At 39.8% G+C, this 23,502-nt stretch overlaps 3 protein-coding genes and 1 long non-coding RNA gene across 7 annotated transcripts; 1 reads left to right on the plus strand and 3 right to left on the minus strand.

The window, feature by feature from the left end:
- Positions 1-1,491: 1,491 nt before the first annotated feature.
- On the minus strand, positions 1,492-9,401 carry LOC103391167 (SLAIN motif-containing protein-like). 2 transcript variants are annotated; one of them, XM_025062881.1, is made up of 6 exons: positions 9,049-9,397; positions 6,941-7,587; positions 4,540-4,676; positions 3,185-3,260; positions 1,739-1,879; positions 1,492-1,633 (listed from the first exon to the last, which is right to left on the minus strand). In XM_025062881.1, exons 2-5 carry the CDS (start codon positions 7,576-7,578, stop codon positions 1,828-1,830), a joined length of 903 nt encoding a protein of 300 aa, XP_024918649.1. In that variant the 5' UTR covers positions 7,579-7,587; positions 9,049-9,397; the 3' UTR covers positions 1,492-1,633; positions 1,739-1,827. The 2 variants fall into 2 exon arrangements, with proteins under 2 accessions (XP_024918649.1, XP_024918648.1); XM_025062880.1 differs by lacking the exons at positions 1,492-1,633; positions 1,739-1,879 and adding an exon at positions 1,886-3,089 and having other exon boundaries at positions 9,049-9,401.
- A 2,462-nt stretch (positions 9,402-11,863) lies between these two features.
- On the minus strand, positions 11,864-15,893 carry LOC103391168 (solute carrier family 25 member 53). Of its 2 annotated transcripts, XM_008327337.3 has the most exons (4): positions 15,677-15,893; positions 13,400-15,552; positions 12,731-12,842; positions 11,864-12,255 (listed from the first exon to the last, which is right to left on the minus strand). In XM_008327337.3, exon 2 carries the CDS (start codon positions 15,543-15,545, stop codon positions 14,664-14,666), a length of 882 nt encoding a protein of 293 aa, XP_008325559.1. In that variant the 5' UTR covers positions 15,546-15,552; positions 15,677-15,893; the 3' UTR covers positions 11,864-12,255; positions 12,731-12,842; positions 13,400-14,663. The 2 variants fall into 2 exon arrangements, with proteins under 2 accessions (XP_008325559.1, XP_024918650.1); XM_025062882.1 differs by having other exon boundaries at positions 13,400-15,893.
- Positions 15,894-16,302: 409 nt separating this feature from the next.
- prps1b (phosphoribosyl pyrophosphate synthetase 1B) lies at positions 16,303-21,777 on the minus strand. Of its 2 annotated transcripts, none has more exons than XM_008327338.3 (7): positions 21,370-21,777; positions 20,251-20,440; positions 19,299-19,397; positions 19,024-19,148; positions 18,648-18,821; positions 18,045-18,204; positions 16,303-17,364 (listed from the first exon to the last, which is right to left on the minus strand). In XM_008327338.3, the coding sequence occupies exons 1-7, from the start codon at positions 21,489-21,491 to the stop codon at positions 17,272-17,274; spliced, it is 963 nt and encodes a 320-aa protein (XP_008325560.1). In that variant the 5' UTR covers positions 21,492-21,777; the 3' UTR covers positions 16,303-17,271. The 2 variants fall into 2 exon arrangements, with proteins under 2 accessions (XP_008325560.1, XP_008325562.1); XM_008327340.3 differs by having other exon boundaries at positions 20,257-20,440; positions 21,370-21,775.
- Positions 21,778-22,048: 271 nt separating this feature from the next.
- Positions 22,049-23,160, plus strand: LOC107989635 (uncharacterized). Its single transcript, XR_001761204.1, has 2 exons — positions 22,049-22,111; positions 22,655-23,160. It is a non-coding gene; the product is annotated as an uncharacterized LOC107989635 (long non-coding RNA).
- The last annotated feature ends 342 nt before the right edge of the window (positions 23,161-23,502 follow it).

Here is a 23,502-nt window from a genome sequence, read left to right on the forward strand (position 1 = left end):
TTCAAGCATTTCTCTGTCTACTTGTATATTTTAAACAAATACTCACCTTCTTGTAGGCTGTGCAAGTTTACTTCTGGGGGACAGTGTTGAAGCTGCCTGTCCTTGCCCCACAGCAGGCCGCATCGCCCCCGTCGAAGCTCGCCCAGGTATGTAAGCTCTGCCGTTGGCGGAGCCTGGGGACTGGCCTCTGCGTCCCCCTCCTGCAGATGGTCCTTGGATCACAGGCAGACCTCTCGTTTGTTGGTGACCAGGCACCATTGAGCCAACTGGATTGACAGCTTTAATCGGAGTTCGAATGGTCAGTGGAGACTGGCCGTTGCTACGTATTCGACTACTAGTCATTCCTGAGGTGGAAAACATTGAAATAACATTGGTAATTTTTTGTGTGACAACTTCAAATATGCTCAACTTGATTTAAATCACTGATTGTATCTTAGGGCAATGGGAAGATACTTCATAATCACAAGGACAGATTAAGTTAAGAAACACAGAGTTTCAGATCTAAGTACTACAGTCTTCCATGTATACATTCAGAGCGAGTGGTGGAAACAAAACATTTAACAGGTGAGGAAAAGGAATTTGAAGATAGAACATAATTTGTGGAAGTGCTGGGGGACGATAAGCGGTCAGGGATCAGGGGGTCAAGGGAAAATTGAAATATTGTATTCAAAAAGCAGCCATCACCTACATACAGTAACAGTAAAGTAACTTAATGATATGCAACTACATCTTCCTCTATTTTGAATAAAGATTTTTTGTCAATCACATTTTTCCTTGTGAAAATGTTTTCAGAAAAGTGCAATCTATTTATGTTCATTAATGTTTATTTAATTTATGTTTATTTAAAAATAAACATAAATTATTGAAAGTTCAGACAAAAGGCAGAACAAAAACTAGGACTGTCAAACTATTCATACTTTCAATCTGATTCGTTACAGAGCAGCAGTGGTTTAATCTTGATTAATTGTTACAACTGTAGAAAACAAACCCACATAAGTGAAGATAATCATGGTGTTATGGTACAGATGAGGAGGACAGGGTTACCTGTGGAGGGGGAGTGGGTCAGGTGGGACATGCGGTTGCCAGAGCTCTGGAGGTTAGCCTCCATGCTGCGGCTGTTTCTGACTGCTTCCAGGGAACGTAGGCTGGTGCGAGGGGCTAGATTAGGCATGCTGTGCCTTAACTCCGCTGTAATCACACATACACAACAGTTTCACCAACACCACAACTACCAGCAATCTCTGTGACTGACCTACAGCCTTCATTTCCCTATTCAAAAACAAAACAAACAAGATACCTTCACTCTTAGCAAACTTTAGTAGCTCTGCACTGGGGCCCTGAAGAGATCTTCTTGGTGTTTTTGTGCGTTGGGCCCCCAGTCGGCTGCTGCGTTCCTGACCATGGTTGGAGGTGGAGGGAGAGAGACAACGGGGTGAACCCAATGGTGAAGGGGTGAAACGAGGTCTTCGCTGTGGCACAAAGTTGAAATCCTCCTCCTCCTCCTCGTCCTCCAGGCTGTAGGTGTCAAACTCTTGGTCACTGTAGTTTCCCCCCCGGCGCAGGGACTGCAGAGATGCTGTGGAGCTACGGCGTGATGCTGAGGCTGAACTGGAAGCGTAATCCTGCCTGAGACCTGACAATAAACATGGTAGCAAGTCACTAAGAGTGACACAGAGACAAATAATGCACCTGACCTACTGAGGAGAGCACAAGAACAAGTAAACACGACACTACTCACTTTCCTCCTGTAGACGAGCCATGATCTGGACGTCGGTGAGATCTTGCAGCTTGTAGCCCATAGAGATGGAGTCATCAGATGTGCTGAGCTCACTGTCTATAGAAGACTGGGAGCTCAGGGCTGAGTGCATGGTTGTGATGCCTGGAAGCACAGTGGGATACCTGTTACAAAAAGCTACTTTTCATCCATTGACAAAAGCTACTTTGACAAGATGTTTGGTTTTTGGTCAGAGGCGTTAACAGTCACTGGCCTTGTGTGTGATGACAGATGAAACTGGAATCAAACCTTTACCCAGTCTCAAGTTACACCGCACTGCAAAGTGTGGTTATAATAAATTGATCGGTAAATTATATGGGGTATATTTCTGCTATATATAAGCATTTCTGAAAACAAGTCACAGGGTCTGCCAAACAAACACAAGTGTGACTAACAGTCCGGATAATACGGAAGGTATATTTATTAATTTTTTAAATACTCCTGTATTGGTTATGGAACATCAACTAAGCAATTATTTGCAACAAGTGAAGCTTTTTGGTACATGTTCAGGAAAGTCTTATGCATTTTCATGGTATTTCAAAAAGTTCTAAAATTGATTTTTAATTTATTTTAATTTGACCTGCTGCTAAATATATTTCTGCAATAATCTCTTCCCTCAATCTGTTTTAGAACTTTTTGACCCTCAAATGGCATATTAATTCAAACGTGCAACTAAACATTAAATGACATCACCCAAGAGCATGTGAAATATTCCCACAGGGTAAGCATTTGGAATAAGGGTCTCAAATTCAAAACTCAGGGGCCACCTGCAGATGGCCCACGTCTAGATGTCATAAATATAATTTAACTTTGCCATGGAGGTATTTGCTTTTCCTTTTTTAATGGTTCAATTGGTCATCTAGGAATCACAGAAAAATAGTTTACATATAAAATATTTTACTGTATATCAAATGTTATTTTTATATAACATCATGTCAGATGATGGCTCAGCTCTTTTGAGTTTGAGACCCCTGATTTCATGCAGAGATTTGTTATTCAAACCAACATCACCATAATCTGTAAACTGAAATGTCATGGGTCACAAGGTCACAGTATCAAAGGCTCCAAAGAATTAAAATTGGCTGTGGTCTGAGTGGATTTTTTTTATCCATCCATTATGGTTTTCTTAACCCCTGTTATGTTTTTCTTAATTGTTGCCTTAAAACATGTGGTGTTTGGAAAACAGTTAGCAATAATGTACAGAATGACACTCACAATTAACATGCAAAACACCCTACAAACATCTCTCTGGCACACACACATACAACAGCATAACCCCTTAATTCTTACAGTGACTGAGGTCAAGCCCATCGTTCTGTAGTGCAGAAAGAACAGAGCGACGTGTGTTAATATCATGCCATACCTGAGGTGCCACAGGTTAGTAGGGATTTGTTAGTTGATTTGTGGTACCCAGGAGAGATCGGGCCTGAGCCTCCCGAGCCTGCCTCCGCCGACGGGCTGCTGTACATGTTCCTCCAACGAGATGCTGCAGGTGGTGAGAGAGGACAGAGGAGTCGCTGTCAATTTGTTAGAAAGGACAGACATGCTACAGAACAGTGGTACATACTGTACACGGAGCCTGTATGAATGATAAGGTCTGCAGCAAACTTCTGCAGCCTCTCTTATGAATCAACACCCCTGCACTCACTGGGCCGATGCAACTCTACATCTGCATCTGGTCCAGGGTTTTTTCTGGCTGTTAGGTCGGCTATGTGGTCGTCTCCACACGCCAATGGTAATAAAATAAGCCTCGTCCCACAGTGGGGAAATTCACAGCTTTAACAGCAGCAGAGTACAGTACAGGGTATAAAGAAGTAAAGTACAGCTTGGTGCTGTAGTGGTAGAGATAACAGCTTGCAGTTTCTTGAATTTATACTGTTGAGTTTGCAGATATAAGTCACTTAGAAATATTGCAGGTAAATAAAAAAAAACTGAAGTAATACATTTACTATTGCAGGGAGTAAACTAGGGGAGAAAGTCTGGGCAGATCAGCATCTCCTCACATCGACAATACCATGATTTTTAATCACTTTACTGATATAATTTGTCATTTTTCATATTTAACAGTGTTAACAAGAGTTTATTGGTCTGCAGTTCGACTACATCCTCATTGTTATCATGTGAGTCTTTTATGACCCAATGCTGTCATAAAAAAAAGAAAAAAAAAAAAAGCAGACCAGAAGGGAAGGTAATTTAATCCATCCTTTGACTTCATGTTGTCATTCAGTTCAAGTGTGACTACCTTTGTTGTCCGGGGCCCTGCAGTGTGCAGGAGGTGGTAGCTGTGAGCAGGATAAATAATGAATAGTGGCCGTTGGTTCAGACACAGGTTTGTGTCAGCATGTAGGCAAAGTACACAGACGTACCACACACACATTCACCAGGAGCAGAGTAGCAACGTCTGGCAACTTAAATAAACCAACACAGTCAAAGTGGAGCTGACCAGTAATTATGGAGACACAGAAGAAGACAGAACTGACTCCAGCTGTAGGCTCCCTAATCTGAACTTTTGGCAGAAAATTCCTCATTTTTTCCTCACGCGTCTCAGTGAGGCTTAAATTAAGTTCAGTCTTCTGTGCTCATTGAACTGGTCATATCAGACTGCTCCTTCAATTTGCATAGACAAAGAGTTCAGAATCAGTGAAGGAGTTCCTGCAGGTGCATCAACTGTAGAAAAAAGAAAAAAGTACACGCTTGTGTAACACTCACTCTGGTCCAGACGGCTGATAAAAGTAGAAAAAAGTACACGCTTGGTTAACACTCACTCTGGTCCAGACGGCTGATGAGGGTTCGACAAGCCAGTTCTGTCTCTGGGGTTTTGTGGTCAAGAGCCTGTCGACACCATTTCATTGGAGACTCAGGCCCAGTGTCTGCAACTTGCTTTTTGGGAGACACGTATAACCTGAGAGAAACAAGCATATTTACTACGATGTGAAGAACACAAATAATTTAACCAAAACTGAGGGTCAAAATTTTTGATATATTGTTTCATTTTTAATTCCCAGAACCAATAATTTAAGCCCCTGGCAGATGAGTTTTATTATAAATATTTAAAATTAAAAATACTTTATCCTGTGACATTGATATTGGTTAGTTGAACCAATATTCAACTAAAATAGAAAATAAACAGTGGTGTCAAAGCCAGTCAGTAACTGAATTCAACACATATGATGCTTCGTCTGCAAAGGCTCTAATGTTGCAACAGTGAGAGCAAACACAGCTCTGGGTTCACCACAGGCTTTCATGTGTCGGTCACACGGGCTGATTCTTTCAGCTGAACACACACAACGGCCCGGAATGACTGGTTCGGGACCAATTGCCTCCAAATCATCTTCCCATTGGCCAAACACAAAGAGACACTTTTCCCACAGGCATGAGCAACAATACAGGGAGCAATATTTAGGTCACACAACCACAGCTTCTCTGTGAGTGTGTGTGTGTGTTTGAGTGTGTGTGTGTGGTGTCATCTTCCTCGTAAAAATGTTATGCATGAGGCTTGAATAGATTAAGTGTTTAAACATATACATATTTATTACACATATACAAACATATAGTCACATACACATAAACATATTAAAATATATATTTATGTGTGAGCATATGTGTGTATGTATGTGTCTACACATAATATATTTTCATACATATATATATATGCAATGTGTCATATATACACGTGTCAAAAAATATATCATAGAAGACATATATATTAAAGAACTATATTTTTACTGCTAAGCTCAGTGCTGTCAATGGTTATGTCAGTGTGAATAGATTTTCGAGGCCCGATATATTGACTTGTAACAACTAAAGTTCACTGTGCGTCAGCAGGTTTGGTCTAATAAACCTACATACTGTGGTCGAGTGCCTTCTAATTCAGGTCCTCCAAGAAATCCTCTGCTCACTCTAAGTCTTTGTGCTGACATTAGACCACATGCCCCCACAGCAGTTTCTCTGGGCAGCAGCAGCAGCCTGACGCGTGTAGAACAGATTATGCCTCTGTGAGGATTACTGGGAGTTTTTTAGTTACGACCCCAAAAGCACATACGGTACGGCTAATGATGTGAAACCGTAAGTAAGTAATGAATGGTTGGTCTGTTGCACAGAGTCACAGATGAGCTGGTTTATAGGCCTCACACAACAGCTGAAGCAAACAACTGCAGCTATGTTATCCAGACTAATCTCATTTCACTAACACTAACTGAACACACCTTTAACCAAGCACAGATCCATGATGAATAGAATATATTCTCATTGATTATGAAATGTTTGGTTAAAAATAAATATAAATAATTGATTCATATTTTCTATTTTATTTGTTCATATTTTACTATTTATTAAATTTAATTGTTTTTATTATTGATATAATTACACAATTCTCTGTTTGAACTCATCTTTTGCATCTGAGAAAAAAAAAAAGTATTACTTTTCTTTTTTTACTTCACTCCCGAGTCAGGCTCTTCCTCCTACTCGCTGTCTGGAGTAACATCATCGTATCCTTTTACTTTTCCTGGTCTCACATCACCTTTGTTTTAACTTCTTTCTCACCGTTGACACTGACACTGTTTACAGTCACAGAGGTTCGCCACACCTAGACAAGTGTCATAAAAACAGTTCCTGTATCTGTATCTGCCCAAGGGCTACATTTTATATCATTTAACACCATGACAAATCTAAGGTCTAATGTACAGCACTGTGAGCCTCAGCTCTCCCTGTGAGCTGGTGTCAAAATACAAAGCCACGCATTGATGTGACTGTGTACCTTTGTAATGCTGTTGTCACCATTCCGGGGCTAAAGCTCAGGACACCGGAGCGTGACATGCAACAGTGATGTAAGCACTGAGGTTAATGATTGGCTTCTAGACTTAACACCAATGGGTTTGAGAATTATCAATAACATAATTTACTATGACTCTGAGTCACTACTTTAAAAGAAATTATAATAAGAAATTATAATAAGAAGAATTATAGTTATAAATGTTGAGGTGGGGAGGCTATAATAGTCCTATCTATAGCCTTTCCTTATGTGTACGCAGGAGTTCTAAAACATTTATATTTTGCATCAATAAAAGTGTCAATGTCTATCAGTATTGCATGTAATAAATATATATGGTTGATTGACATTCACCTACCTTCTAGATCACCCAAAAAAAAAAAGTCAGATGAACTCACCAGCTGTCCTCATCATCTACTTCTCCACACTCATCCTCCAAGTCTAGGACATCCACTTCATCCAGTGCAGTCTGCTCCATCCCCGAGTCGCTCTCTGCCAGCGTCTCTGACTCGAAACTTTCCTGAGACGGACTCTCGGGTGTCTGACTTTGTCCCTGGCTCTCCCCGACTCCATTGCTGGAGGAAAAGGTAAGAAAGTCTCCATACGGACCCCCGTCCTCTGGTCTACTTGCAACAGGCAGAGGGGACATCTCCTCACTACTGCTGCAATCCTGTGGAGGTGACAGATCAAAGTCTGTGCTGCCAAGTTTCCCGCTGTGCTCCAAACTTCGGCCACTGTCAGTTACCACTTCACACGACAGCCTCTCACTGATACCGGCAGCAGCTGTGATGCTGCTCTTGTTGCTAGAACCTCTCTGACCAATCGCCTTGCTTCCTCTGTTGCGCAGGGTCTCATTCTGGACCTCCAGCCTGCGGACAAGCTCCTGCAGCTTTCGCACCTCCTCCAGCTCCACCCCTACAAGGTCTGGACTGCCTTCGTCTTCCTCGTCACATGCAGGCTTTGAGCCCCCCATGATGCCAGCAGGACTGACGCTGTCCGGCTGTGGGACCACGCCAGCACTGTCCGGGACCACCATACTCCTGATCTAAAACAGGAATCAGGAGACAGCAATGTTACAAAACTGTGTCTGCACTGTTCATTTAACAGTTCTGTAGGAACCAGAGTGACCTGGTGACTAAGTGACCTGTGGGGAAAAAACAGTAGTCCTGATGTGCATTTAAACAGACAGGGGGAGGCTGGAATGACACAGAGCTTCATTTTAATTGTGCTTATAATCCCTGAACACTGCCCCAAGGGAATAATGAAACTCAAACTTTTTTGTTCAACAAAGTCAAGGACATGGATGTAGATGCAATGAGGAGAATGTGTGAGCTATATATTATTATGAATGTAATTTAGCAACTCATTGCAACAATAATAATTTGTTGAGATAGTAAGGGGAAGAAAATAATGAAAAGAGCCAGAATCTGTAAGTATTTGTAATCCCTCAAACCTGTAGTGGAAGAAAATAAATGACCCTGGAACTATTTTCAAGGATTTAAATGCCCGCAATAAACTGTTTCTTTTTCCAACAAGCTGGGAATTAGAGCATATACATCATTTTACAACAACTCGACTCTTTCTGAACTTCCTTTTCATCCAGAAATGCACAAAAGTGCTTGAATATTCCTGTCACGCCAGAAGTGGCTAGACAAGAATGGAGTCCACAACTTGGCTACAAATAAAATGCAGCCCATTCCGCAAACAATGGGGTGAGGTGTGAACTTCCAGCTCCACCCTGGTAGTTCTAATCGCCAGCAGCCAAAACCTACAACCAGAAACCACCTAAAAGTTCCAGTTCTACCATTAAGTTCCCTGGATCTAAAAATGAAATGCAAACACTCCTTGTACAGTTTAAGTTACTGCTTCAAGTTTTGTTATTGAAACACCAGTATGTTTCGAAGGATTTAAATGGAAATAAATGTATATTTAAGCACTAGGAGGATTAGAAAGCAACACGACAAACTCAACAAAGACGCGTGGGTTTAACAGTAAAAATACGTCAAAGTACTATAGGACTTTTAACATAGAATAGAACTGCTGTATTCTAAAAGCACTGCATTACAGTCCGTATCGTAAACGTGGTTATAAATAAGTAATGGTAATGGGAGAACGCAAAGACATCGATGTTGTTCAAACATTTCACACAAAAACAGGCAACAAGCGCCTCGTGAGTCCACCACATGTCCTTTCTTTGTATACACGTAGGTATCGGGTGCCACATTACTGTCAATAAGCCACGGCTCTACTAAAATCCCCTTTATTTACACAACATTGGCCACATTTTTTTTTTTTTTTGTAAATTATGGCTTTTTTGAGCAGCCGAACTACACCATGCTGCTCCACGTCATATTTACATTCGAGTGTTTGCAGTTCAAACGTAAATAGGACGTGCGGCAGGTGTGTTATTGTATAACCAGCGAGTCTGTGCTTAAACACTGTGGCTAAAGTTAGCGCAGTTTAGCATTAGCTCCCAACAGTAGCAGCAGGACAGGTCAGTACTTACCGGTGAGTTCGCCGTGTTGTCCCCCTGAGCTTACCCGCCACTCACAGCTCAAACTGCCGTGTGCACCAGCGGCCTCATGAATGAAGCAGCTAATCGGCAGCGTTTGCAATCACAAGCTTAGCGGCATTAAAATGATTGTCAGCAGGGCTGTGGGCTAACTTTAACTACTACATGATCCGGAGGTATTGCTACAGCTACACCGCGATTTGCAGTCATAAACACATCGCTTACTGCTAACTAACTAACTAACTAGCTTAGTTGATGGAGCTCTGTTGGTCCAACAGTAGGAAGGAACCGACTTGCAGCTGCGATAGCACCTCCCACTGCTGGCTTTCACAGCGTTTAGCGCCCTCCGTTGATGAAACGGGGCATCTACATTACCTGTTTATGTATTTACGTATTGCAGCCTGTGGAGGTCGCCGTTGACCTGAGAGGAAAACTTGCACTCAGCAATAGCTTAAGAAATAAAGAAATAAAGAGACGGATTCCTTCACTCGAGTCGGAGTTGGAAATCGTTAAACAGACAGTAATAAAATGTTTTGATTAAATATTTTCTACACGTTTCTCGTTCACCTCTCCCAGTCTGAATAGTATCCCCTGTACCTCACCTACAGTTACAGCTATTTTAATTCCCCCTGTGTCGTTGTGCTTCACTCTTGAATGAAAGGCTTTTTTTTTTTTTTTTTTTTGGAAACGTTGTACACCTGCTAACATACAATAAGAGTGTTCTGCAGATCGGTAACCGACTTTAACATTTATTCAACAGGCAAAAGAACAATATTTTTCTGCACTCTTTTAAGGAAGTCAGTACTTTTCTAGTGGGCTGGGATTCGAACTGGCAATCCTCCAGTAACGAGCTCAGTCGTTTCACCACAGCTCTTCGTATTCCATGCCTGGTAGTTAAGCACTTTCATTTGTCAAATTTAAATCCATTTCAAATGAGCTATACCGTATAGGCAGCCGCTACTGGTTTTATGGGGAGGAGGTCAGAAATACTATATTTGTGAAGACTGAAACAGCTTATAAAGAGAAAAGGAAACAATGAGAGATCAACGCAAAGAGGAAACAGAAGTTCGTTAAATTATGTTCCACTTCTAGATAGTTCCCAAACCTGATCACATAGGCAATCATAGCAGGTCAACACATTTGACGGTGTGACAAAAAGGCCATTGACAATAGTTGAATGAAATGCAATACAACTCTAACTTGTTCTGTCATCATTAAAAATGTTGGCATCAAACTCTTGCCACCTTTAGCCTCGTGTTTAAACAGGGCCATTATCCTGGAACAATGCATCATAGAATTATTTATTACATATATATATATATTTTATTATATTATTTTAAGTATACAACTGACACATACCTGTACATTACAGGTCATTTGTTTTTACTCTGCCATTCTAGGTGAGATAAAGGAAGTATAAATACAGCCAGCAATTACCTGTTGAACCTGTTTTGTGTTGTGCTGCACTTAAATATAATGATGACCCGGGAAATAAATAGTTATAAAACACACACTGCAGAAACACATGGTAGTACTGCAGTTTTAAAGCTTTAAACCATACTCACAGACCCAGATCTACATCCTAATATTTGGATGTTCAGCAGTTTATGTGCTGCAGTTTTTTTTATGCTGGATTACCAGAAACTTTATCAAAGAATGCAAAAATAAAAAAAGCAAAATCACAGATGCGTGATGGAACCATGCAAATGTTAAAGAGTAACACGAGGGTGTAACTGTACTGTACAAACAGTTTGTACATGAATGAAACTCTTCTTCAGAAGATCATACAGTCCAATCCGAAACCTGACTTCAAATATCTCATCATCATGTACAGGGAACTGTGACTGAGGTGAGTGCCTGTAAAAAAAATGCATTATTAAAATAAACTACTACAGTAATCTACTTCTCTACAGATCTCCTTACTGCGGTTGTACTTTCAACCAGTTATAAACATGAGCATGTATCGACAGGCCATTGATGGAAAATAACCACCTCCAGTGTCTTAAGCAATCGAACCATACCTAACCAACCACAAGGTTCAACCCACACACCTCTGCCCCCTCCACCCACACCACCTTCCTGTCCCAGGATTGGTGTGTACGTGCTGTTACTAATATAATAATTAAAAAAAAACAACATAAAATTCCCATTTCCAACATAATTACAAAGACATGTCAGGTAGAAGGTGTGGAATGTGCAACACTTCAATCTGATCCACTCCCTCCACTCAACAGGCTTAAACACGCTCTCCATTTTGATGCAGGAACAGTTTGGTAGATAACTATGATTCATTCAGCTGTTTGAAAACAGAGTCCAATTCATGCAGCTCCTGGCTTGAGATTATATACATGCCCGTACTAGAATGTCAGTGGCCAACTTCGACATTGAGTTCAGTCAGTTTATTATTATTTTTATTTTTCATGCTGCACACCCTGCTTCAGGAGTGCAGTTTTATTTAAATGTTTGTGCCACAGAATTAACAACAAAAAGCACATTTCTATGCGACCAACACTATAGTAATCAGTATTTAGTCCCTACCAATACCAGCTTCGGTATTGGTATTGATTCAACATCGTCAAGCCACTCACTTTAGGGGCAGTTTTTTCAATTCAAATTCACCATTGGTGTCAAAACTCTGTTCATTTTCTGTTCAGCTGGTTGTTAACTTTTTATTTTATCCATCCCTCTATGTATATAAATATATATATATGTATACATATATGTGCATATGTATGTATATATGTATATATGTGTGTTTTTATCAGACATCCAACCGACCTTATCAACAAACAGACAAACAAGCAGACAATTTTATTTAAAGAAAAATATCAATTTATTTGTTATTCCTTTAAATGTGACCATTCACTGGCATATCGAGGACCATCCCAATAGTTCTCTTATAAAAACCGATCAGGATTGATTTGTAACTAATGCACATCTTATACTTTTCTTTTGGTTTTTCAGTTCTTATTAAACTAACAGGATAATTGTACCTAAACCCAAACCCCATTATCGATCAAAGGTGGCAGAATAACAAACAGAGGCAGAAGTAGATGTGATGGTCAGGATTCTTAATACATGTCGAAGCAGGTAAGAGCAGTAGGTCTACAGGAGCGGCGCCACGGCAGGCCCGTTCACATTACTTTTTTTCTTGTTCTTTCTGTTGTTGTTCTTGCTGTTCTTTCTTCTCCCGCTCAATGTCTGTGTGATTTAAGATAGAGACAAAAATAAGTCTGACGAACTCAGAGACCGAGGACCTGAAACGTTCTCAGAACTGGAAAACAAATGATTAAAACATGAAACATTAACGCTAAATATTGCAGAAACTGAGTGTTTTCTAGTTATCTACACTGTTAATAAAGTTTCTGAAGTATAGAATCGAAGATCAAAAATGTTCTTGCCTTTGTGTGGTCTTGGTCTATTGACTAGAGATAGAGAAAAAAACCCGAAAGGTACTTTGCAAACTAATGTGCTCTTCACAAGAAAAACATGTGGGGCGAGGGAAACACTGGTGTCAGGTGACTTTGAGATGTGTTTGAACTACATTATGAAAAGGCACAAAGTCCTGCAGCAAAAAACCCAAAACAAAACAAACAAAAAGAGTGAGCGTGCACCCTGTGAGTATAAGTCTACTTTATTTCCTGATAATAAAAAAAAACTGTCACCAAATACCTACCCTCTTTTGTTGGTTTATAGAGTTGCTCATTTGTCTTAGTCTTTGTTAGACCTTGCTTGTTGAAATTCTTGACTTCTGCATTGATTTTACTGTTATCCATTGTGGATGATTTCTAACAGGAAGAGAGGGAGAAATAAAGTGTTGAAGGAATTCAGGGCAGACCAGGAGAGGAACACACACTATCGCACATCATCTTTCCATCAGACACAGAGTCTGCAGTGCAGTACGTGTGTGTACAGGTGCTCAAGGCAAGCCACACCTCAGTGAAAACAAAACAGAACAAAAAAAAAAGGGCCGCAAGAAACAACTTGTACTTCATCATCAACCTCTGCAACAATGAACAAACAACTCTGGCGCCGTGTCATGTTACACACACTGCAAATAAAAAGACCGGATTAAAAAACACACACATAAATTCAGAGGAATATGGTACATTTAAATTCCATATGGACTCTTTACTCGTGCCAAATATGAACAGATAGTAGGAAATTAAAACAGAAACAATTTTAAATAAACTTAAAAATGAGACAGCGGTTAAACACTCTTTGCATTTAAAGTATATATTTAAACATTTCCTAAATTTGTAATCTGTGCGCAGTTGCTTTGACTTTTTGTTTGTATGTCCTTCGAATGCAGGGTTAAATGCAGACATACGTAGGATGCATTTACCTGGTGCTGGGATGTGCTGTGAGTGAGAATGTCCTGCAGGTGAGAGGTGTCTCGTCTGTGTAATCCGTCCAGAGCCAAGAACTTAAATACAGACAACACGCCCTGTTGCACATTAACACAGAGAACCTCATTGGCTCCCAGAGCCCAGAGGAAGTCTTTCAATTGGATATATTTGATATGTGATAGGTTGCTCCATGGGCATCATTGTCCATCCTTGCTCATAACGCCCATTGTGTTTGGCATTCGTGCGTTCGACAGTACCATCTAGTGGATTCGTTATCAAATATCATCAGGGGATGAAAGTACCAAACAATAAAAATCACATCTGGGCGCATGTAACATATGTTTATTAATGCAGATGGTTTGGAATGTGTTAGAGAACAGGAAGGCAGTTTAAAGTATGGGGGGAGAATGACAAACCTTTTAGGAATGGTTTTCTAGTAGCCTAATGCAAAAATAAATCTGAAATTTGGTAAACTTATTTTTGGCGTATGTATTGTTAAATAAAGTTATAAACGCTCAACCAAATTACAGATTCATTTTTAAAACTAGATAAAAATTCCCTCAAGGTCCAGTTTGTAGTTCTCCCTGTCTAGGTGGAATATAATGTTTAGGTATAAAAACCACACAGCTTGTTCACAGATTTGTGCAGTAAATAAAATGCCCTGAGTAGTTTGGTATTGTATGACAACAATCTAAATCAACTGTAAACATTCACTTGCAATACATGCTTCATATTTAACTGGGTGATTACATATTTAGGACTTCCTGAGACGTTAAGGATGAAAATAACACAGGGGAGACAGAGACAGACTCAGTGGACGACTTTGGGAGGGACACGACAAATAACCACAATATAATGAGTTAAAGTAACGCACAAAACCAAGCAGATTGGTCAGTTGTAGACACAAAGTTACAGTTGACTTCTTGATTCTGAAGAAAATGAATTAAAACTGTGAACATAATTAACCTTAATTTTAGAGACAGCACATTAGAATGTTTCATATTTCCTATAGTGACACTTGGTATTTATAATCTTTGATCATTTTGTTTAATCAAAAATGAATAGGACTGTGCCATTATTATTATGTTATTTAGGCCAGTCTCCTGCTGACATTTTAAAGCACCTGGACACGGGGTACTACTAAAATTATACCTTAGGGTTTTTTTGTTTTTTTTGCAGTTATGATTATAATTGAAAAATAAAAAGATACTTTTCTAACCTGACAGTTTGTAAGCATTCAAGAAATGTATCTTCATTTCCTCAGCTTGAGCGTTTCTCCTGTCTGTCATAGATAGCGGTTGCAATTCCCCACGTGATGCAAGATCTCAAAATAACGAGGGAACCTCCTCTGTACAGCAGAGCCACGCTCCTCTGCCGAGACCTCCACAACGTCCTCCAACAATCCATCACACCCTTCGCTTCTCCCCCGACCTGTGCCTGCATGTTTGCAACAAGCACAGACAGTGGATACAGAGTCAGGCTGATCAACATGGAGGTCAGCGTCCCTGACGCAAAGGACGAGGCCGTTGGAGAGAGACCCTCCACTGCCACCAGAGCACACACAGGACCCTTCAGGCCAAAGTAGAGAGAGCTGCCCAGAGCGTTGCGGGCCGTGATGGGCAGAAAGGCTCTGTAGTAACCCGAGGCTGGCCTCTGGGTCTTCAGTGTCTGCAGGACACTCTTCAGAGTGGGCAGGTGGCGGTCATTCTGGCTGTTCTGCAACACATTTTGGACCCGCTCAAAGGGGGTGAAGACCACCGCCTCCACAATACCTGCACCAAACCCAGCCAGAGCTGGTAGGGCAGCGGTGGGGAACACCTGCTGGGATGATGTGGAAAGGTGGCGCAGGATTGTGTCCTGCAACCCGAACAGCAAGGTGCCATTCAGGGTCCTCATCAGTAATGGTGGGGCCACGCCCCTGTACAGCTTCACGGGTCCTTCTTTGTAGAGCTGTGCCACGACCTGATGGAGAGGGTTGTTGTGGATTTGTTGACGGAAAACAGTCTTGTACACAGGGAAGACGATGAGGGTGGGAATGGTGGACAGCAGGCTGGACGTCCCTCCATGCAAGTAGCTCTGGAATCGAACCACTCCATCTCTGAAAGACTCTTCGTCTTGTTTATGGTCTGGAGTTCCTGTCATACTGGATCTATGTGGAAATGTGTGTGGCATTAATTATGCAGGACATGCATCGATTCAATACAACTGCATTGAAAATAAAAAAAATGCACGAAAATAAAAAAAATAATCATAATAAAATAAATGGTACTCACCCGGTTTGAGGACGACAGGTAACAAATACGCGGAATCTGCGTCGTAGAGCGGTTTTTTAATTATCCTAAGAATAAACGATGGATTCCGAGAGCGGACCGGAAGTTCTTTGTTTCTGTTTACACCCAGTTCATCTCGGTGAAGTTCTTTCTGCTGCGGTACAAACGTTTTTATTTATTTCATTTGTGTTTGTTTCCAATCTATAGCTGGGCTGGAACAGTCTATGGAACAGTAAATCCGCCGGTCCCGTGTATGCTGTTAGCCCGCCTTTAACATAATAACGATTGGTCAAGAAGGACGTCACATGCTCACCCTGATTGGTTGGTTTACAAATCAATCATCTCTCTCGAAGGTGGTTTTTCGACTGCTTTTTTTATTATTTCTGTTGCTACAAGGTACCAAAAACCATTCGTTCATACAATTAAGACGATTACCCCAAATTGAAAATATAATATGAATTTTCTTTATCAGGACGAAACAGGCTGCGTCATTAAATAAACTAAATGTATTTCCGGTTGGAAAAATAATATAATGTGCGTCAAAGTCCGAAATAAGCGCAATATAAATAATAATAATAATACACACATGGATTAACATGTAAAAATAAAATGTAAAAATTCTAATTCAGTTTAAGATTTTATGCATATCTTTTATTAAGAACAGCCTGAATAACTGGCGCATTTATCCTACCGCAAAAAGAAAGACAAAGGGTTTGAATATGCACATTAACCACAAATCCCGACAAAAAAAACCAAAGCAAAAACAAACAAACAAACAAACAACAACAAAAAACCAAGAAGAAATGCAGCTGATGACCTCTGAAGGAAGCTCCAGCCTGCACAGACTTTAAGCTAAAAACATGACACGTTCCCAATAGAAAGTACCTTAAAGGATAAACTCTGGACACTGGAGAATTCCCACTCAATAAAGGCACCTCAACAGCAAGACGAAACATCCCAACACATCTTGTACAGTCAACAGACATGGTAACAGACTGGGAGGTTGAAAATGTGATTTCCATTTCAGACTGTTGGGAGCGCTCTTGGTTGAGCTGAGCTTTAGGGGCAATGTAAACTAGATCCATATACATTCATTACAGTACAATCTTTCAACATGAGGAAACACTTAACGTTAAAAAAAAAAAGAAAGAAAATCTTTACTTGATCATAGTAACACAAAAATAGAAGCACTGTAACAGCCTCATTTGCCAGATCATTCTCTTGACCACTGTGATATGATTAAAAGCTATTTAACTGAAAAGGATTATGCAGAGCTGAACTGACCAAGAAGGAACTCTATAGGTTATGAGAAAACAAACAAAATAACTCTTATTTAACCATGTACAATAAATATTGTCGCCTGGTATTTCAGTAATGCCCCAGACACGACGGCAACACTGCTCAAGGAACTGGAGTCAGTGAGATCAGCGTTAGTAACAGACATCTAAGTTGACTCTTTTCTTCATGATTAGTTAAATAGACAACTCATCTAAAGGTTGGGTTGGGTTTGTGTGTTTGAAGGGGGAGAGGGTGGGGTGGGGGGGGACTCCCTTTTTATTTGGTGTAACAGCACACGGGTTGATGGCAAACTCCATTTGTTACAAGGGCACGTGGCTGAACAGGTACGAGACGGACTCGCCGTTGTGAGTTCTACGGATGGCCTCTGCGAGGATCATGGAGATGTCAATCACCTGGGGACAGAGCAAAGACAATTGGGCCGTGTACACATCACAAAGGTGTTTGTACTCTATTTTCTATATGTAAGTAAACGAATCTCACCAATTGCAGGAGCTAATCAAACATCGAATCAAAAATAAAAATGGCTAAAAATAAAGGCTTTCTATTTGAGCACTGACTTTAACCAGCATCTGTAAAAGTTCACTAAAGGTGTCTTTAAAAGACAATCCTCTTTCTTGTGTGTTTGCTCATCATTTGTATCTCCATTCTATTTGTACAACTGCCCTGTTTATATTACAATAGTATTTTCAGTTTTTTTCAAGATGCTGCTTTTATTGTCTATATATATTTTTATGACTTATTCACAACCTGCCTTTGAATTGCCTTTATTTGGTTTTGTTTATCAATTTCATTGACTAATTATTTGACAGCCTAGTATGAATTTTATTATCCACGGAAACACTTTTCTCTACTGTGTGTATGACAACCTTGAACTTATTTGAGAACTCAAATTGTTCTATTTAGTCAGCGAGTGGTCTCTGTGATCAGGCTTCCTGAATGACTTGTTAAAATGTTGCTTGGTTTGTCCGTGTCAACCTTCTCACACGGACTACTCAGACAAAAAAGATCTTCATCTGTGCAAGTGTTTTGTGTAATATTATCAAAGCCACAACTTACACGTCTGCAGCCTCACCTGTATTTTAGGACAGTGTTTCATCTTCTCCTCCTGAGGGATGGTATTGGTGACCACCACTGCTTCAAAGCAGGCGTTGTTGATGCGTGAGATAGCTGGGCCAGAGAAGATGCCATGTGTCAGGATGGCATACACCTTAGTGGCACCTGCAGAAATGAGTCTAAAGGAGGAAAAAAAATAAATATAGTTCATCACTACATATATCCACATACAGATTTCCATGCACATAAATAAAATTGTGCAGCAATCTGTGGTTGGTATATCATGACAGTTGACTTGTGAATCTATAGTCGAAATGTCTAACAATTCCTACATTACCATATTTCATGAAATAAAGATGCAACTTATATATTGATAAGATGTGGCTACTTTGCCCGCCTACTTCGCCTGTGTATGACTTAGCATATAGAGACATATATATATACAGACATATATACACATATTTTATATATAAATATATACAGTACACATACATAATACATCAATAAATATTCATACATACATACTGTATATACGTAAACACATACACATGTACACATAAATATACACACACATATATAAATACACATATAAACAGTGTACTAGCACCAGAAAAGAGCTCACTTGTCAGCGGCATGGCAGACGGTACCACACGTGTCGGCCATGTCGTCCACCAGAATGGCGACGCGATCTTTCACATCTCCGACCAGAACCATGCGGTCTACCTCGTTGGCCTTTTTCCTCTCCTTGTGAATAAGAGCAAAGTCGACATTCAGCCGGTCAGCTATTGAGGTGACCCTGTGAAAACAAGGTGTCCAATGAGTGATTGCTTGTGTGAACGTACAAGTAACAACACTCCAGTAGCACAAATCAAATTCAGAGCCCATGTCAGAGATAATCAATGTCAACACAACTTGAGTCAAAAGTAAACAGTACTGGAGATAAGCCGCTGTGCACACACACACATACGACTTGTAGCAAAAGCCCCCAGCGATGTTACCTCTTGGCTCCTCCTGCGTCAGGTGAGACAATGGTACAGTTCTTCCACTCAGGGATGTTCTCTTTGATCCACTTCAGCACGGCTGGCTCTGCATACAGGTTATCTACAGGAATATCAAAAAATCCCTAGAAGAAAAAAAACAAACAAAAAAACAGACACGGACAGATAAATAGGAAGGAGTCGAATGCTGACATGTCCATTTGTGGAGACGTGCTTGAAACTTTATGGACACTTTCACATGAAACTGGAATAGGTTCAGCTTTTGTCATTTTCACCTGTATCTGGGATGCATGTAAATCCATGGTGATGATGTGGTCAGCACCCGACACCGACAACATGTTGGCCACCAACTTGGCCGAGATGGGGGCACGGCTCTGCGATGGAAAGAGATCCCTTCAGTCACATGGAATAAGTGAAGTGGCCAGCAGGGTCAACTGGCTAAAAATAACACTGAACTGAACTTTAATGACTCATCAGAGACTGTCTTATGTTGAACTGCAGACCTGAATGTTAAATTGTGCTCAATTCTTGGCCTCTCCTTTAACAGAAAACACATTAAAGTTGACGCTCCAAACAAACAAACAAAAAGATCTCAAGGCTTTACTGATGAATCGAGGTTAGCAGCTTTAGAAAGCTGTCGCCTTTCTTTGAAAATACAAATAACCGTTCAAGCAAAGTAAAGTGTATTCCCATAGAGTTAAAAATATATCATATGATACGGCAAAAGTTGCATGACCCCTAGGATACTAGGCAACAATGTTAGTCCATTGATGTTAGGCTTGAACAGTCTGATGTCTTTAGTGACTAAAAATGACACTTAAGCTAACTCAGTTTGGCACATCAGTTTTGCAGAAACCAATTCAAGAGCAACAAAATGTACTGTACAGACTCTGAAGACCATTAAATGTCTTATAATTAACGTACAATTGGTAAAAATGTAATTCTCAAATAAAAAGCTTGTAAATACATGCAAAATGACAGACAGCTGTGGATGTAATTGAATGGAAATATAACAAATAATAGGAAACAGAAACGACAACCAGCCAAAAGCTGTAGGTTATAAGAGCAAAGCATAATAAAGCAAAAAGCAATCACAATAAAAAAGATAAACAACAGCAAAACAAATACGCCATGTTAGGTTTTGTTGACCAACATGGTCCTGGGCTTCTTGTCATGATGCTGGAGGGCGGATGGCATGACAGAAGTAATTAGACAGATGTCCCTCACCCCCACCTTGTCCTTCTTGTCCTGCCGTGCGTACGGGAAGCAGGGGATGACAGCAGTGACTCTGGAGGCCGAGGCGATCTTGCAGGCGTTGATCATTATTAACAGCTCCATTAGATTGTCGTTAATTTCTCCACAGCCACTCTGCACTATGTAGACATCTTCTCCTCGGACACTTTCTCCTATCTCCACACTGCGAGGGGACAGAAGTGACAAAACAAACACTTTTAAGTGCCATGGTGCTAACACACAGTGGCAGGCAGAAGATGGATGAGCCGGAACAAACACAGGGCCCGGAGGCATACATTTATACACTTTCCTTGTTGTGAGACATTTATTTACACACTTAACTTTAATTCAGTTTAAACTGTGCCGTATTATATCCCTGGTGGAAAATATGCCATTTTTCTTTAGCATTTCAATTTTCTTTCTTTTTCTTCATTATAGTATACGTAAACTCAAAAATGTACTACTGGTACCATGCATAAAACTTCACGATTTAGTGATACATCTATATGTTATGGTTGAATATTCCTCATCTTAACATTTCTGTTCAAGTATATGGAAGTTAAAATTAAACAATTTTTTTTAACCTTGTCTGGTGAAATTGGTCCAACCTGGTGGCATCTATGGATACAGGCCATTTTTTTATATAAATTTTTTATCTATATATATCTTTTATTCCATAACACTTGCAAAAAGATTTAATTATATAATGGTTCTGTGTTTATATCTCGGATGCATTTATAAATTTGTAAAACGGATACAATTTATGTTCAACTGACTAATATTTTAGTCTGGAAGCAACATTTACACATATGGATACAATGACGCATTTGGACGCGATGTTATCACTAATTTTACGTTAAATATACGACATAATGTACATTTTACATTATTTTTTTAAATACATTTCCGGTGTTAAATTTCTCAGAATGAGCACACTGAATGAGCTCAAAGTGAGCGCGAGTCCAGTGTGGACTACAAGTTCCCAGAAACAACGCGCGTCATTTTCACCATGACACCACGTTTCTGAATAAAAACATGTCGCGTTGCTACAGCATTCACACGCAGACACGACCTCTGTTGTGTTTAACAAGGTGTCACCAGGTGAGCACTCACCACGTCTCCTGGTTACTGAATTTCTTGGTCACAACCTTCCCCAGTTCCAGACCCAGGCGATCTGCTATTTTCTGAGACAGGTCCGGATGTGAGCTCCCGCTAAATATTTTAATGTTCGGCATTCTGTGGCGGTCCAGGGCGTCGCAGCGAGGGCGAACAGCTGTCACGTCCGAGGCCAAAGAGTCCACGACAAGAGCGGAGAAAAGGGCAACCGTTGATGAGCTTCGCAGACGGAGCTACAGTGCGTTCTCTACCTATCCACCATTATGACACACGCAGCACGCGTGCAGCTCTCCATCCCCGAGCGGCGCGCACGCTTTCGCTTACGTCCTGCGTCATTCCGCATGTACGCCGCACGTTCACGCGGCTTGTTGTCAAAAAAGATGGCTATATCTGGTTTTCAAACAAATTACTGACGAAGATAACGTACAAATGATTGAAATGAACCTTACAACATCCGAACACAATTCTCTAAGGAACACAACAGAAAAATATATATATATATATATATATATATAAAATGTATTAAATTACAAGAAGAGGGATCCTTTCTCATAGTTTGTAATGGCAGTTATGGAGATATTGCTTTTCTCCATTTCCTTTCCTTTGAAATGACTAAATAGTTTTGCTGTGACCCATTTCCCCATCCATCCATTGCCTTAGCCTTCCATTCATCCAGCCTCTCTACACACATACAACATTAAATATAGAGTGTATTTGCTTCATGCTACATTTAACAATGGTAGATTGATCGGACAATTGACTCATACTGTAATTATTTGGTTGATGACATTTTTAAAAATATATTTGTTTTCACTTTAGAATTCTTAGTTTAAAAATATATTTGTTTTCACTTTAGGCTGTCCTGGAGTCATAGAATTATTCTTATTAAAAGTAAATAAACCCAGCAAACTAAAACATAATATACATAGGTCCAATATTTTAATAACCAAGTATTTATATTCAAGATAACATGTATGTTAATGAATGATATTTGCACTAATTTAAATGATAAAATTAACATTAAAAGTGTTTATCAAAAATGTGTTTATTAGTCATAGGTCTAATTCAGTAGTAAACCTATATTTCAGTATCTGACTCTGCAATTTGTGGACTGGATACAATTTTAATATTTGATATAACCACTGATAATGAATGGCTCAAACATAACCTACTGACGCAATGTTTTTTTTTTTGCCACATGTAATTTGAATTCCAAATTATGCAAAACAGTTTATATAATATACTTTATTGCTCGTAAAACATGAGATAACTTTGTACACAGACAGAAGACCACAGTGACGACAAGATCATTGATAGTAAATAAAGACAGGAATGAAGGAGGAGCACAGAAAGTAACAGTGGATCAAGCCATGGTCGGCTCAGGTGTGGATGAAACACAGACGAGTCCATACAGTCCAGCAAAGCAACTGAACAATGACAAACACAGAGTTGTAATGTTGAAATGATCGAGTGCTGATGAGAGGAGAACACTATCTGTTGTTTGGTTTTATAAAAATAAACATGTTCCATGCTTTATACCCATAATATGCTCTGTAAAATATATGTTTTACTATTAGTCTATGTTACATTACTACTATAAATAATGACCTTACAGACATTTATTTTGTCCTCCCTTTCCTTATTTTACAAAATACAGTGTTTGGATAAATCTTAATGTTACAAGTAATATTTTAAAAGTTTCTTTTTTTCTAAGTCTCTCAAATGTTTTATCCTATTATTTACAATAGTATTGTAGAATTATACAGGTCCGTACCAAATATCTTCTGTTGTCACGCCTTACACTTCAACCTGTTCATCCACTTTTTTTAAAAAGGGTAAATTGTCTGAACACACAGCACATCGTCACCTTCAAATAGTCAAGGTTTCTGCCCTGCAGGTTGAGTATGTTAAGGACAACATGCAGTACAGTGAGATAGAAAACACAACATATGTGTAAATGCCACATCAGCAGAAAAAACAAAAAAACAAAAGACAACACCGAACATGTATTCCGAAACCAGGAAAAAGTTCTACCAACTGTTTTTTTTTTAACTAAAGCTTATGCTAGTGTACTCTAGCATGTGAGCATGTGTGCATTCAATTATATATATAAACCAATGAGCAAAACAA

Source organism: Cynoglossus semilaevis, chromosome 15 (assembly GCF_000523025.1).
Source record: "Cynoglossus semilaevis isolate Cse_v1.0 chromosome 15, Cse_v1.0, whole genome shotgun sequence".
Classification (NCBI taxonomy): Eukaryota; Metazoa; Chordata; class Actinopteri; order Pleuronectiformes; family Cynoglossidae; genus Cynoglossus; species Cynoglossus semilaevis.

Excerpts from the sequence above, each read along its gene's own strand:
- LOC103391167 (XM_025062880.1), bottom strand. The coding sequence starts at position 7,578 with ATGGTGGTCCCGGACAGTGCTGGCGTGGTCCCACAGCCGGACAGCGTC. Across the intron at positions 4,677-6,940 it reads GTAGATGATGAGGACAGCTG|GTTATACGTGTCTCCCAAAA; the intron begins GTGAGTTCATCT and ends TGTTTCTCTCAG. Across the intron at positions 3,090-3,184 it reads TCAGGCCCGATCTCTCCTGG|AACGATGGGCTTGACCTCAG; the intron begins GTACCACAAATC and ends TCTGCACTACAG.
- LOC103391168 (XM_025062882.1), bottom strand. The coding sequence starts at position 15,575 with ATGCCACACACATTTCCACATAGATCCAGTATGACAGGAACTCCAGAC.
- prps1b (XM_008327338.3), bottom strand. The coding sequence starts at position 21,491 with ATGCCGAACATTAAAATATTTAGCGGGAGCTCACATCCGGACCTGTCT. Across the intron at positions 18,822-19,023 it reads GACGCAGGAGGAGCCAAGAG|GGTCACCTCAATAGCTGACC; the intron begins GTAACATCGCTG and ends TTGTTTTCACAG. Across the intron at positions 17,365-18,044 it reads AACACTGTCCTAAAATACAG|GTGATTGACATCTCCATGAT; the intron begins GTGAGGCTGCAG and ends CTCTGTCCCCAG.